The sequence below is a fragment of the Dromaius novaehollandiae genome, unplaced genomic scaffold (assembly GCF_036370855.1).
Source record: "Dromaius novaehollandiae isolate bDroNov1 unplaced genomic scaffold, bDroNov1.hap1 HAP1_SCAFFOLD_37, whole genome shotgun sequence".
In the NCBI taxonomy this organism is placed as follows: domain Eukaryota; kingdom Metazoa; phylum Chordata; class Aves; order Casuariiformes; family Dromaiidae; genus Dromaius; species Dromaius novaehollandiae.
The window spans coordinates 2,436,231-2,451,756 of NW_026991398.1; the positions used below are offsets into that span (position 1 = coordinate 2,436,231).

General features: G+C 53.7%; 1 protein-coding gene across 1 annotated transcript; it reads left to right on the forward strand.

The window, feature by feature from the left end:
* Positions 1 to 2,124: 2,124 nt before the first annotated feature.
* Positions 2,125 to 3,078, forward strand: LOC135326224 (olfactory receptor 14A16-like). The gene has a single exon (XM_064504073.1). The coding sequence runs from the start codon at positions 2,125 to 2,127 to the stop codon at positions 3,076 to 3,078; it is 954 nt and encodes a 317-aa protein (XP_064360143.1).
* Positions 3,079 to 15,526: the final 12,448 nt, after the last annotated feature.

Below are 15,526 nucleotides of genomic sequence, written 5' to 3' on the forward strand. Positions count from 1 at the left end.
TCTGCTGCCTGCAAGGGTCAGCACTCAGCCTGCCTGGGGAGCTCCCCACGGTGCTGCAGGGAGAAGCTCTGGGTGGGAGGATCGACCCCTGGCCAGGCAGGTTCGTTCTCCCATCAAGAGGGTGCTGCATGGGTCAAGGCTGCTCACAGCTCTAGCTCATGCACAGGACATGTCCAAGGGGTGTTTGCAAGAGGAAGATCAAGAGAAGGGCTACTTCCAAGGGAAGGAGCTTTCCTTCTGGTGTCTCTGCTTTCCATTTTCTCCCTAATTTTGGCAGGGAGAAAAAAAGAAGAGTTTTCTGTTTTGGCAAGGAACTGGGACTCACAAACCTTCCCTCTCAAAGATCAGGAGGTCTGGGAGAAAGCTCAGCAAACCCCTTCAACCCCACCTCCACCTACAGACAGCATCAGCACCAGCACCACCTGTATGGTCTCCCTGGGGTTTATGTTACCTGCTCCTTAGGAACTGCAGGCACAGAGATGCCTCTGGACAGTGCACTGTCCCAGGAGGTTTCTGTCGGGCAGATCTGAGCACACAAAAGGTGTGATGTGGTCTGTGAGCAGTGCCTGGGAAAAGATGTTGGGAGAGAGAAAGGTCCCAGCAGGGACTGCTCCAGGCAACAGAGCTGAGCAGGGAAGGAGAGGGAACTGCTAAGAGAATCATCGTGGGAGGATGGATTTGGGCAAGTCATGGTCAGTCCCTCCAGTGCAAACACATTGCACAGAGCAAGCCCCCCATGTCTCTGCTCCCACCCAGCAGAGCCTCTGCCCTGAGAACTGTGAAATCCAGGCTATGAGCTGCCTCCTCTGCAGCTAGACCTCCAGCAGAGGAGAGGGGCATCTCTCCTGCCAGGGGCCTGTTTAGTGCTGCCTGACAAAGGGGCTGAGAGTGACTGCCCTGCAACATCACCATCTGCCAGGTGGCATGCCCAGCAGGATAAGGTGAAGGCTTTCCCGGGTGAAGTCTTTCCCAAGTGCCCCTCTGTCTCTCTCCTTGCCTCCCTTGGCAGCAGGATCATGGTGTTGCTCCTTGGTTCTTCTGTTCATGCTGCCCCTGTTCCTCTCTCGGGCTGTCTGGGGTGGATGGGTTTTCAGCTGCAGTTCAGACACCACCACTGCAAGTTGGGCAACAGAGGGGTCTGCATGGAAGTGAGGGGTCCGCAGCCCCCTTCTAAGCTGTGCAGCCCCAGGAAATGCAGTCTTTTGGGTTCGGAAATGAGCTGATCCTCCCTTAAGGAGAGCCCCTCTGCAGTCCTCCTGGTCCTTTGACCGTTTCCCCAGGGTGTCCTGCCAGGCTGAGAGCTCCAGAAAGGCACTGCTGTCTCATAACATATCTGTAATAGCTGAGAGACCCATGAAGAAAGTGCAGAGATGCTGAGAGTATGGAGATGGTTGTGGGAGGCAGTATATGGGCATCTGAAAAGAGCCCTGTGTCTGCTTGGCTAGAAGGGGAGTGTGGAGACCTCCCTGTGGTGCCTGGAGAGAGGGAGGAAGGTTGAAGATCTGCACTTTGAAACTGGACTCCTCTGCTCTCAGCAGGGGCTGGTTTCCTTTCAGGGCAACATACGAGTGCGATCGTCCACCAGCTCAATGAGGTGGGAGCACAGGACAGCTGGGAACAAGACTAATAGACAGACCAGCTGTCCTCACGCTGCAACAAGGGACAGTGAATCTGGTTTTCTCAGGACTCACAGTAGAAATGCCAAGGATTTCTCCTTTTGAGGAACACTCCCCAGGGGTGACAAGACCATCTAAAATAAATTAAAAAATCCCAGAAACTCTGTTCCTCAAACATCATTCTTTAGAATGGGGAGTGAAGACGGTGAAAAGCCCTTGTACACAATGAGTGGATTTCACCCGACAGAAACTGTGAGTGTCAGAGCTCATCACCCCCATTCCCCTGTGCCCACTGCTGCACAGCAGGACTGACTCCTCTGGAGCCCATGGTCAGAGGCCACTCAGCCAGTGCAAAGTGGAGCTCAAGCAAGGGAGCTGCACAGAGATGCTCTTAGTAAAGATAGAGGAAATGTGGGGGATTGTAGGGGAATTGCAACAAATGGGGGCTGTTTTGCTTGAAGACTCTCTCCTAACTGCTCAATGTCTTTTCTCCTTTGGACAGTCCCCCATGCCTGGAGAGAGCAAAATCTCCAACAACAGCTCCCTCACCAAGTTCCTCCTCCTGCCGTTCTCTGACACACTGGAGCTGCAGCTCTTGCACTTCTCGCTCTTCCTGGGCATCTACCTGGCTGCCCTCCTGGGCAATGGCCTCATCATCACAGCTGTAGCCTGCGACCACCATCTCCACACCCCCATGTACTTCTTCCTCCTCAACCTCTCCCTCCTCGACCTTGGCTCCATCTCCACCACTGTCCCCAAATCCATGGCCAATTCCCTGTGGGACACCAGGGCCATTTCCTACTCGGGATGTGTTGCCCAGGTCTTCCTCGTTTTCTTCTTCTTTGGAGGAGAGTATTCTCTCCTCACTGTCATGGCCTATGACCGCTTTGTTGCCATCTGCAGACCCCTGCACTATGGGACTATCATGGACAGCAGAGCTTGTGTCCAAATGGCAGCAGCTGCCTGGGCCAGTGGGTTTCTCTATTCTGTGCTGCACACTGCTAACACATTTTCAATACCACTCTGCCAAGGCAACACAGTGGACCAGTTCTTCTGTGAAATCCCCCAGATCCTCAAGCTCTCCTGCGCAGACTCCTACCTCAGGGAAGTGGGGCTTCTTGTGGTTAGTGGCTGTTTAAGCTTTGGGTGTTTCATTTTCCTTGTGCTGTCCTACGTGCAGATCTTCACTGCTGTGCTGAGGATCCCCTCTGAGCAGGGCCGGCACAAAGCCTTTTCCATGTGCCTCCCACACCTGGCTGTGGTCTGCCTGTTTGTCAGCACTGGCATGTTTGCCTACCTGAAGCCCCCGTCCCTCTCCTCCCCAGCTCTGGATCTGGTGGTGGCTGCTCTGTACTCGGTGGTGCCTCCAGCAGTGAACCCCCTCATCTACAGCATGAGGAACAAGGAGCTCAAGGAGGCACTGAGGAAACTGTTCCAGTGGGTCCAAGATCAGCACCAATAACTGTCCCATGTGCATCCACTTATCATTCCCAGGATATTTGGCCTCAAGACTGTATTGTTCAGAAAGTTCAAGAATGTGTTGTTCATTTCTCTTTTTTCTTACTTTTCTTTGCTACGCTCTTGCAAAAAAAAAAAAAAAAAAAAAAAAAAAAAAAAGGTTCATGCCACTCATCCTCAGGAATCTCTTATTTCAATCTCACCCAGAGACTGTGTTGAAGCAGGAAGCCAGGCTTCCTCCTTCACCAGCAGAAATGGGGAAACCTCAGAGCCCCTGGTTTGAGTTGCCTTGGATGCCCTCAGGGCAATAAGGAGAGTTTTCCTTTGCAGTGTCTCTTTCAGCACTGACACCAAGAAACCTCAGGGGCACAGAGTCAGGCTCAGACAAGTATAGTCAGGGTGAGACCACGGGTCCGGTGTCCATTAGGAGAGCTCAGCTCCCCTGGCCACAGTCAGGGTGTGATCTCACACCCCGTTTCTGCGAGGGTGGCAGCCAGCTGTCACCGTGGGCTGGTCCCTTCCCTCTCCTGCGCCCCAACACTACAAGTGGAGGGGGAGGGGAGGGGAGTCAGGCAGCAGCTTGTGGGGACAGACTCCGTGCTTGACAGTATCATCCCCCCCACTGCCACAGCAGGCATTTCCTCTCTGCAGCCTTCCCATGGAGGCTGCAGCTTTCCTGGAGACACATCCACCCACAGCAGCAGGGCTTCCTCTTTTCAGAGTTGTTTTCTTCATTTCCATGATGGCCTTCTGTGCTCTGTGGATATGGCCCAGGAGTTCTCATAACCTGGTGGTGGTAGGCTTGTGTTTCCATGTGCATGTGTCCTGGAAGTACAGGCAGGAGCAGGCAATGGGCACCCTTATGTCAGTCCTGGCCTCCAGAATAACATTTCCACAATAAAAGGGGATCTCCCCTGTGACGTGCCTGAAATCTGGCCTTTCTTCAGGAGATGGAGTCAAAAATATGCTTGAGGGGGTTGGATCACTAAGAGGTCTGGTGTTCTACTTCCGTACTCCATGGGCTCAAGAGGATGAGCTCAGAGTCCCTGGGTGATCTGTTAGGGACCGAGGGCTGCACTCAGAGCTCATTTCTCAGTGACCAGTGCCAGTGGGGATGGGGAATGGTGTCTGAAATGTCTGCCTGGGGCTGTCCCGCAGGTGACAGTGCTGATGACAGATGCCCAACCTTCTGGAGGGGAAATGGAGCCCCACGAGAGCCCAGGGGATGTCCAGGGACAGTGTGTGCCTGGGGGTGGGCAGTTAGTGGAGCCTCACAAAGTGAGGGATGGTTCATGGTGCAGTAACTAGAAGGTAGAGCACTAAATCCAGGTATGCATGGGGAAACGAGGACTCTGCAATCCCCAGAGAGGCAGTGGGGACCCAGAAGTCCCAGGGAAGGGGCCCTGGAGAGTGATTCCTGCACCCTCAGTGAAACACCACAGGCTGGAGCTAGTGTCCCCCCAAACACATCTCCTGCCATTGCCAACATCTTGGGGTCCCTTTGAGCACTGTCCATGGGCACAGACAGGTGCCAGCAGTATCAGTGGTGGTGACCCCTGTCCAGCTGGGTCTGCTTCCCACCCCAACCAGCACGGTCCATGGCCCCACAGCAGGGCTGCTCCATGTGGGAAGCGGAGCCAGGAGCCGAGGGTGCCAGCAAGGCAGGTGGGGCAGGGACCCACTGATGAGAGGTGCCGTTCTGCAGAGCCTGGACAAGAGGAGCAGAGCAGGCTTGGGGATCCTAACCAGGGTCAGGCACAGTCCAGTGATGGCCAGATGGGACTGCAGGGCTCCTACAGCCCTGCTTTGTGTGGGAGGTTGGACTGGAGACCTCCAGAGATCCCTTCCCACCAGAACTCCTCTGTGAATCCATGAATTCTCAGCCTCTACTCTGGCACCACTGGCACGGGGACTAGCGCACCTGGGGCAGAGCAGAATGAGCTCTGCTGGGAGAGCATCAGGGGGAAGATCCCAAAGCCCCTCCCTGGCTCAGCCTTGGTGTTTGGAAAACTCCCTCATGAACCCTGAGAGGCTCCATCTGCCTCTTCCAACCTCCCTGTGCTCCTCTCCCATCAGCCAAAGTGGAGTCCAGCATTGCCTGGGGACTCTCTTCCCCATAGGGAGCAGAGGGAGGATCTTCACCAGCCCCACGTTGACTTTTCCACCCCCAGCTTTCGCAGTTGCCTGCGCCTGGGTCTGCCCACTTGCCTTCACCATGGTCACAGCTGCACTGAAGCCCATGAAAATCTTGGTGCTCCTACCTTCGAGCTGGCATCCACCCTGAACCTGGAGCCTGATCAGCCACAAAGGCATCACCCCTCCAGTGCCCTGGCCCTGAAGCCGAGGGCAGAGGTCTTTGCCCCAATTTCCCTGCCCCTTCCCTGCTCCCAGCACTGCTACTGCCGTGCCCATGTCAAACTGTCCTGTCACCAGACTGCCCCAGGGCTCAAGGCAGCTCCAGCTCCCTCCAGGGCTGCACTGGAGCCTTTCAGGAGCAGGCTGAGGTGGGGCTGGCACTGCCAGGGTGGGTTGGGAGAGGGCAGCTCCCATCTGACACGCTGGGGCTGGGGCTGAGGCTGGGGCTGGGGCTGGGCACAGCGTTTCCCTGGGGAGCTCCCTGAGGAGCCGCTCCGGGGGATCCTCCACCTCTGCCCTGGCAGCAGCACCAGCGCTCAGGGTGCTGGGGTGGAAGTGCGCAGAGGGTGGAATGGGCACAGGCTGCCCAGGGGGAGCATCAAGACCTTGTCTGTGCACGCAGGGATGGAGTGAGGAAAGCCAAAGCTCGGCTGGACCTGGAACCAAAGACCTCAGATGTGGAAACGGCTAGGGTATTCTTAAATGACTCTTAAATGATCCCCTGGAGTCTGAGGGGTCAAAGCACCCAGCCCCTGCCCAGCCCAGGCTGTGCCGAACGTGAGGGTCAGCAGACAGCTGTGCTTCAGCGTCTGCGGGGTCTGGTGCAGAAGAGAGGCCATGCAAGGTTGGCCTTTTCCCCTCTGTCAGGATACAGAGACCTGCAGGAGGATGGAGCTGGCCTTGGACCACCCCACAGCTGGGGTGAGCAGCCAGTGCTGGAAAGGGGTGATGTGAGGGGCTGCTCTGGGACGATGGCCCTGGGGCAGCTTCCCCAGTGTGTCCGTGCAACACAGGGAACAACCTGGGCTCTCCTCTCCTGCACCCGCCATGTCCTGTGCCTTTCCCAGCAGACCTGCATTTGCCTGCAAGCACATGGCTGTGTGCTCCCACACTGCCCTTCACACGCAGGAGCTGCCTGCTGGCATTTGTCCTCTCCTGGGCCCTTTCCAGACCAGACCAGCCCCTCCCCAGCTCTCCCCACCTCCCCTGCCCTCTCCCCAGCCCACCCAGCACAGCAGACCAGGCTGGGGTGGCCCCACAGCAGTGCCCAACGCAGGGGGCTGCAGAGCTCTGGGCACTCACCCCACAGCCCCAGCCCCTCTGCAGGCCACAGCAGCTGCTGGGGGGCAGAGAGGGGTGTCAGCCTCCCCATCAGCCCCCGGGCTGGGGACCAGCAATGGCACAAGGAAATGGAGGCCAGGCGCTCCATGTCTCCACTGCTCTCATGACCAGAGATCCTTAACCCTGGCTGCCTGCAGCCCCTCTGGGCAGCCCCTCTCCCCAGCACAGCACAAGAGTCCTGGCCCCGGGGCTCCTCAGGCAGCTCCAGTGACAGAGCAGCCTGCCCTGAGCTGACACACATAGAAACAGGTTTTCATTTATTCCTCCTCACAAGCACACAATTGCTCCTTTGCTCTTCTCTGGAGATGTCCCTGCTCCCCAGAGAGCCTTTCTTCAGGTCAGTGTGTCCGTGCTGGCCTGATCGGCCATTCCTGCACCCCTGTCCTGGGCTCCCTGCAGGGCCCCAGGCTGGCGGTGCTGCTCTGCAGGGCGAGCAGGCTGTACGGCCCCAGGGTGACTCCTCACTGGCCGTCCTGGTCAGGGCAGACCCAGCTGGACCAGCATCATTGCACCTGACAAACCCTCCCCAGGGTTTGTGGCTTTGGAGGGTCCTTGGAGCAATCACAGGCCATTTCACATTGCTCAGGATGGGTTCAGAGGTGTCCTTAGGCCCAGTCCACTGCCTCTCCTGAGACTGCAGAGCCCTGATGTGGTGCATTCCACGGTTTGGCTCTTCACCTTTGGGTGACTCCACTTGGTTTTGGGAGTCTACATGCACTGCCCATCCCAGGCACAAACTGCTCCTGGAGATCCCCTCTGCTCTCCGGGTGGCTCCATATTGCCTTCCAGAGGGATGGGCATCTGTCAACAGCCCTCTAATACATGGCACAGTCCTTGGCAGAGATCTCTTGAGCACTCACCCTCCCCAGGGGTACTGGGCACCCACTGGGCACCCTAGCACATCACCCTATGAGTGCATCCCCCTTAGGCCATGGAAAACCCAGGCACAGCAACAGGGCCTTATGGGGTGCAATTCCCTGAGTGCATGCTTGACTCCAGCTTGAGAAGAAGACCTCAACCTTCAGGCACAGCACTAAGTAGAAATACATTTATTACAGAGATGCTACTTGGGAGGCCACCTCTGACACAGTGATTTACAGATTTACAGAAGGCCTCTGTGTCAGGCAGACGGGGTTTGCACTTCTGGAGAAGTGGGAGGAATTCACTCATTTGTGCACAAACATGGCTATCACAGGCAGAACTCCCAAAACACAAGAGCTGCCTGAGATAAACTGGGAATTGCTTGTGAGGAGAGATGGGCAGCTCATTGCTGCTAAACTAGTACCAGCTAAAAGATTTTCCTCACTGCATCCTTGAGCTCCTTGTTCCTCATGCTGTAGATGAGGGGGTTCACTGTTGGAGGCACTACAGAGTACAGAACAGCCACCATCAGATCCAGAGCTGTTGCAGAGAGGGAGGGGGGCTTCAGGTAGGCAAAAAATGAGGTGCTGAGAAACAGGGAGACCACGGCCAGGTGCGGGAGGCACATGGAGAAGGCTTTGTGCTGGCCCTGCTCAGAGGGGATCCTCAGCACAACTGTGAAGATCTGCACATAGGACACCACAATGAAAACGAAACACCCTGAAGCTAAACAAATACCAGCCACAAGAAGCCCCACTTCCCTGAGGTAGGAGTCTGAGCAGGAGAGCTTGAGGATCTGGGGAATCTCACAGAAAAACTGCTGCACTGTGTTGCCTTGGCAGAGTGGTATTGAAAATGTGTTCCCAGTGTGCAGGAGAGCATAGAGAAAACTACTGCCCCAGGCAGCTGCTGCCATTTTCATACAAGCTCTGCTGCCCATGAGGGTCCCATAGTGCAGGGGTCTGCAGATGGCAACATAGCGGTCATAGGCCATGACGGTGAGGAGACAATACTCTGCTGAACAAAAGAAAAAAAAGAAGAAGAGCTGAGCAACACACCCTAAGTAGGAAATGGCCCTGGTGTCCCACAGGGAATTGGCCATGGATTTGGGGAGAGTGGTGGAGATGGAGCCAAGGTCCAGGAGGGAGAGGTTGAGGAGGAAGAAGTACATGGGGGTGTGGAGGCGGTGGTCGCAGGCTACGGCTGTGATGATGAGGCCGTTGCCGAGGAGGGCAGCCAGGTAGATGCCCAGGAAGAGCGAGAAGTGCAAGAGCTGCAGCTCCCGTGTGTCCGTGAATGCCAACAGGAGGAACTCGTTGAAGGAGCTGCTGTTGGACATTTAATTCCCCTGGACACAGGGAGATTCTCTAAGGAAGAAGAGACATTGACAAGTTAGGACAGACTTCTCTGAGCAAAACTTTCTCATAACCTCCCCCAGACACACACACATTACCTCTCCCTGTCTCGGTAGTACTGTCACTGAGCTCCATGGCTTGAGCTGTGGTTTGTGCTGGCCGAGTTTGCCATGAGGAGCAGGGGCCTATGCCCATGGGATCCAAAGGAGTCAGCCCTGACCTACAGTACCGTGTACATGGAAACAAGGGTAATCAAAATTTATATTCCCAGTTCCGGTCAGATTTAATCCACTCATAATATTTTAAGGCTTGTTTTCTTTAGCTGGCTCTGTCACATCTTGGAGGTAGAAATCCTCAGCATTGCTGCTGCACTCAGAGGGACCAGCTGTGATTCCAGAGAGGCAAAAGGATTCACTCTGGCTTTAGTGCAGAGGCAGGAGAGCTGGCCTCTCCATCTTGTTCTCAGCTGCCCTGTGCTCCCACATCAGAGGTGGAGGATAGTTGTACTCGTGTTACCCGAAAAAGAAACAACACTGCAGAGAGCAGAGGAATCCACTTCCAAAGTGCCCACCAGCACTCTTTCTGAGCGTGTGTGAGGCAGGTCTCAGCCCTCCCCTTCTAGCCAGCAACACATCAGACTCCTTCCAGCTGCCCACAGCCAGCCTCCCAGCAGCATGTCCGTGGCCTCAATATCAAGGTGGCTTCTCCCTGGGGCACCTAGGTTACACCCAGCTGCAATGGGAGAGCTGGGCCCTTCTGGAGGGCAGCTTGCAACCCAGCCAGACACCCCAGGGAAATGGTGGAATGTCCTAAGGATGGGGTGTCCTGACGAGAGAGTGGGCGCATTCCCAGTCCCTTCCCCCACCAACACTGCCCTTCCAGAGCCCCACAGGCTAGAGGGGCACTTGGGCACCTCACTGTCAAGGACACGTCTGCATGGCAGGACCTGCAGGGTCAGTGTTGTCTGAACTGCATGAGAAACCCCCCTGCCCAGAGAGTCCAAGGGGAAGGACAAGGGCAGCATGGGCAGCTGGGAAACATGGAGCAATACCATGACATTTGTGCCCAGGGAGGCAGGGACAGGCAGGCACAGAGGGGCACTCAGCAGTGTCTCCTCTCCTGCATGTCCAGCTGCCGAGGAAACAACCCGTGCCCTGGACCCCACAGCCTTGAGAGCAGAGGGCTGTGCTGGCTGGCAGAGGAGAGGAGGTGCTGGAGCTGAGAGTTTCCTCTCACACTTTGAGCATGACTCTGCTGCCTGGAGCCATCCCTGCGGGCAGCTGTTTCTCTGTCCCCACGTCTCTCCCCTGTCAGTGCTCACAGACCCCATCCCACCCGCTGGGTGCTCAGCTCTGCCCTGCAGAAACCTCCCGGGGGCAGGACACTGCCCAGGGCACCTCCGTGGTTGCAGGTGCTACGGCGCAGGGGAGACAAACCTTGGTGAGGCTGGAAAGGTGCTGCTGGCTCTGTCTGTAGGCTGAGGGGTGGAGGAAGGCATTTGCTGAGTGCCTCCCAGAGCTGCTCCTCTCTCAGTGTCACTGTTTTGGAGCCTCTGTCCCCTGTCTAAAACTGTCAGATCCAATCTCATTTCACCCCACCCAAAGAGAATAAAACTGAAAGCACAGACTCCTGATAGCTCCTTCCCTTTCATGTATCCCCTGCCTTGACCTTCCTTTTGGAAAGTCCCCTCCAGAAATGTCCTGAGAGTGAGCTGGAGCTGAGAGCAGCCGTGACCGACACAGCACCCTCTTGACAGGACCTGCCCTGCTGGGCATCTCTCCTCCCACCCAGAGCTTCTCCCCCTGTGCTGTGGGGAGCTCCCCAGGCAGGCTGAGTGCTGACCCTCGCAGGCGGCAGAGACACTGCTCCAGGCACACAGCACCGTGGGGTGCAGGGACACTGCTGTGAGCTACAGCCTTTTGCAGAGCTGTGTGCGTACCCCAGCTCCACAGCCCTGCAGCGTCCCTGCGAGAAGATAAAAGGATGCCCTGTCCCTGTGACGGTGTGGCAGGGAATCCCTGCTCTGAAGCATCTCCCCCTCTCCTGCAATGGAGAAACTGGGAGAGTGATCCTTAAATATCCAGTCGTGTGACTGGACAGGTTTCAAGACCTTGCCAGGAACCTCGGTAGCATTGCCCTGCAGAAAGAGACTTACCGTGTCAAGGGCTGTGAAGATTTCTCCCACAAGCAGCTCTCCTCTGTTCTCCCACTCCACACTGCCTTGCACTTCTCTCTGCCTTCTCTCATCTCATGTCAGCAGCAGCAGGCAGTGCCCGCAGCCCTGCTGCTCTTGGCAGAGGAGCTGCTCCTGCACACAGCTGTGTGTGGGCAGTGCTGCCAGGTTGCCATGAGCTCCCTCCATCCCAGGAGCTTGGCCCCACTCAGGAGCAGAGGCCCAGCCGAAGGCCTGAATTTCTCTGTCCCTTGTGCTCCCTCCTCCTGGGAAATGCTCACTGAGGTAAACCAAAATAATCACTGATGCTCTGTCTCTGAACAGTGTAGAGAGAGTGATTCCAGCATTGCAATTTGTTTCATCAGGGGATGGCTATTCAGAAGAGGTGGAAATGTCCCACTCTGGAAGCCCCTATCCCCATCTCTTTACTAGGCAGGACACGTAGATGGGGACAAAAAGAGCTTGTTTTCCCATTGTTTAGGTATTGTTTCAGATGAGTCAGTTTGGGCTTCTCAGGCTGCTTTAGAAGGCCCTGGGCTGGCGCAGGATTCAGATCCTTCCCGTGAGCTCCACAAAAAGCACACTGAAGGTGGGATTGCCCTTGCCCAGGCAGAAGTGAGCACAGCATGGATGTCTGCATGCGAGATCTTGGTCTAAGCTCCCATTATAATCCCTGGAGATGGAGGGTGGGAGTCAGGTGCTCACACACAAACACCTGGTGACATTGGAAGAGACAGAGGTGGTCCAAGGCATGTGCCAGTGTCTGCTTGCTCTGATAAGCCCTTGCATAGACCAGGGGAGGTCCCAATGAGCAGAAGAACTGCATTGTGCCCTTCTTCAAAAAGGCCCACAACCCAGGACAAGCCAAAGGACAACTCAGGGAGCTGCAGGCCCTTCAGCCTCACTTTGGTGAGGAATGCGTCATGCAGCAAATCCTCTTGCATCACATTTCTGGGCACATGAAGAATGTGCCTGGGAGCAGTCAGCATGGACTTACTGAAGGTAAATCATTCCTGTGTAAGTTGATTGCCTTCTATGATCAAAGACTTGTGATTGTGGAGGAGCAGAAAGTACTGGATGTCATTTACCATAATTTTTAGCAAGGTGTTGGACACTGTCTGCATGAATATTCTTGAATACAAGTAAGGTTTTACGATAAGATGGGTAGACAACCAGGTGGGTAAAAAGCTGGTTGGATGATCGAGCTGAGAGGGTTTTTTTTGAATGGGTCATTCTTTACCGGGAAGGCAGGTAAAGGTGCAGTGTGCAGGGTCTACACTGGACCTGTCTATTCTGACAGGTTCATCAGTGACCTGGAGCATGCAACTCTCATCACGTTTGTAAATGACATCTAATCAGGAGGAAGAGGCAGGAAGATTGGGCTAGAGATCTCCTGAGGTCCCTTCCACCCTGAAGGAGTCCATGATTCTCCCCATTCTCAATATTCTCTTGTTGGTGCCTGGGAAAGGATGCAGGTTCCCTGTGACAGTGGAAATAGACCAGCTTTGTTGTCCTCCTCCAGGCAGAATTACTCAGCTGCAGGGCTTCTTGGCAGGAATCCCTAAGACAGCCCTCATCAATACTTTGCATTAAATTTCCTTGTTTTTTTTTTTCTTTCTTCCCCTTTTAATCTTTTCTCTATTACCATCCTGATCCCTTCCCCTACAATCACCCCACTCCTGCTTAACCTTAACTCTTTGGTGCTGTTTTGGTTTCTTTTTGTTTTTTGTCTTTTTTTTGTTTTTTGTTCTGTTTTTGTTTTGACACAGGAGGAGCTACAGTCCAGAAGGATCTTGAGGAACTTGGGTGATTCAGACAACAGATACTTTATGAATATTTACAAGAAATGTGTCAAGTCCTGTGCCTAGGTGGAAATAAACCTGTGCATGAGGAGGGGTTGAGGGACCTCAGCTTCTTTATCCTGCTGAAGTGGAGGTAGTAGAGTAGGAGCCTGTGACTGCTTGAAGGGTGGTATCAGAGATGATGGAGCTTTTCTTGGTAGTGGGAAACAGCATGAGAAGGAGAAAAAGCAACAGAGAGCAGCTCATGGGGTTTGGATGTCACATTAGGAAAATAAAATGTCACTCGTAGGGTAGTGCTGTGGTGCTATAGGATACACAAAGGGAGTCTGTGTTCAGCCCCTGGCTTTGTGTGTCAAGGAAAAGCAAGTGAGGACAGGAGGACATCAGGAGAGGCCGGGGATTGCAGGGTGAGTGCAAGGTTAGGAAGCAGGTTGGGTGTCTACAGTCTGCAGGGAAACAGGCACAGGTGTGGGAAAGCATAGGACAGCCTGTGGTGGAGATGGCGGAGGGCACTGCCAGGGCTGAAAGCTCCCAACACAGCGAGGTCTTTGTCCTCTTGGCTATGGCTGGTGTCTCTGCCACCAAGGCCCACGAGAAGACACCATGCCTTAAAGCACTGTGGCCTTGCTGCCTCCTTGTCTCTTGGGAGCCCAGGAGGTGCCGTATCATGGTCTAGCATTTGGCATTGCACACCCCCACCCGCACACTGCCCCCAGGAAGGGCCCTGAGCAATGCATGATGGAAAGGATCACCCTGCCCAGGGGCTGGCTGTCAGTGCCTGGCTGCTCTGCTTGACAACACACATCAAGGTTGACTTGGCATCACAGCCACCTGCACATTGCCTTTGCCTACCTGCAATCAGGGCCTCCAGCTTTCTGCTCTAATCAGCCCCTGGGGAGGCTTTGTTGGTAATGGCCCTCAGTGGGACCTGTTAACGGTCCAAGGAACTTGGGATTTGCTTCTGACTTTAACTTCTTGAGAGGTTTCTTCAGTCTCTTCTCAGCATCTGTGTTTCATGGGCTCAGCACCAAGTACACCCAAGGGGTCATTAAAATGCCCAAAGCCCTAAGGGACCATGCCTCCTTCCACAATTTTCTTCAGTTCTTCAAGTCTTATGTGGCCAATTAGAAAGTTTTCAGGTGTGTACTGAGAATAGGCAGATTTCAATGAGCACCTGAAAACAAAAGATGTCTGCTTCTGAAGCTTTCTTTATTCTTCAGTTTTCAGAATAAGCAATACCCACATTCTCCAATTCACACTGACCCACTGGGTCTCCAGATGAAGTCTGGGCATGTAGGACAAGCAGTATTTTTGATAGGAGACATGTATGAACAACCTTCCTCCCCAGCTCCCCAGCCAGTTCGCTCATCAGCCACTGGGGACTTAGAGCACTCTGGTTAAAATCTAACCCTTCTCCTCTCAAGTCTGTAGCTGAATGTTTCGGCTCACGTGCACCAATTCCCACCTGCTTTCCGTAGAGAACTAACTGCAAGCACGCATAGAGGTGTTTTTGTTAATAGCAAACAAACCAAAATAAAATTTGAAACAATTTAATAAAAGATAAAAGACACTCCTCAACTCTATATCAAGTCCAAGCTGCCTCCAGTGAGTTCCACTGCCCACAAGACATAATCTTCCTGGAAATGTTCTCGACAGATAGATAGGAAAGGATAGACGAGAAGCAGAACAAAGGAGCTGGCTAAAGAGACAGTGAGACTGCTGAAAGACGAGGCAAGCTTCAGACTCCCAGAAGCTCAGAGGAGCAACTGGAGAGTTGAGAGGTATCTGAATGATAAAGAGCAAGGGGAGGAGGATAATGGTGGAACTAAGGAAAGTGCATAAGTCCAGAGAGTCTGATGTGAAGATGCCTTTAGAAATGATCAAGTTAATCAGGCCACATGGATATGTGAGAGATTACTGAGATTGCATCCACAGTCAAATAGACAGGGCAGTGGAAATACAAGGTCAAGGGCAGATCAGTATTTTTTCTCCCACGTCTTCTTCCCTCTTCTTCCATTATTTCATCACATGAAAACACTGACATTAAAATTAGTCAATCATTTGAGCTGATGAAAGTGTCCTCATATTTTTGAAATGTTGAAAACAGTTCTTCCCCTTTCCAGGCAGAGCTCAGGTGTCCAACCACAAGCACCCAGTGGCACTTGGAGAGGCCCCAGTGTCACTGAGGCACCTGCCTGGGCCTGGCAGCTCTCACAGGGGACCTGCGGGAGACTGGAGCCCCTGGGAGCTGCAGAGGGAGGCTGGGCAGAGGGAACCAGGGCACCTGCAATGGCACCAGCCATCCATGACCCTGTGACTGCATCCCACCCCAGCTCTGAAAATCACTTTCCCTTTCAAAAAAAGAAAAAAAGAAAAGATTCTCCCCAAAAGACCAGCGTATCAAAAAAGAACCAAACAAAACAAGATAATAAGAAAAAGAAAAAAATAAGAACGCAAAGAAGTTTCAAAAGCTGAAAAGTGTATCAAAACATATGTTTTCCTTGAGATAATTTATCCACTTTCTTTCTTGTTTCATTTTTATTGACAGTTTCTAAAGATATCTTTTATAATAAGGCCTACACTACAAAAATACTATTGTTGTGTCTTGCATGAGTCCAGTGCCCCACAAACCACTTCCTGCCCAGGATCATTCTTGCTGCTCCTTGCTCTTTGCACACAGCGAGTCGCACCATGAGCTGTCGTGTGCTCACAGCTGATAGAGCAAAGCAGGCTGATCAGCTTCAATAAAATGTTCTATTTATTGATGGCCTAATTTGCACCAAT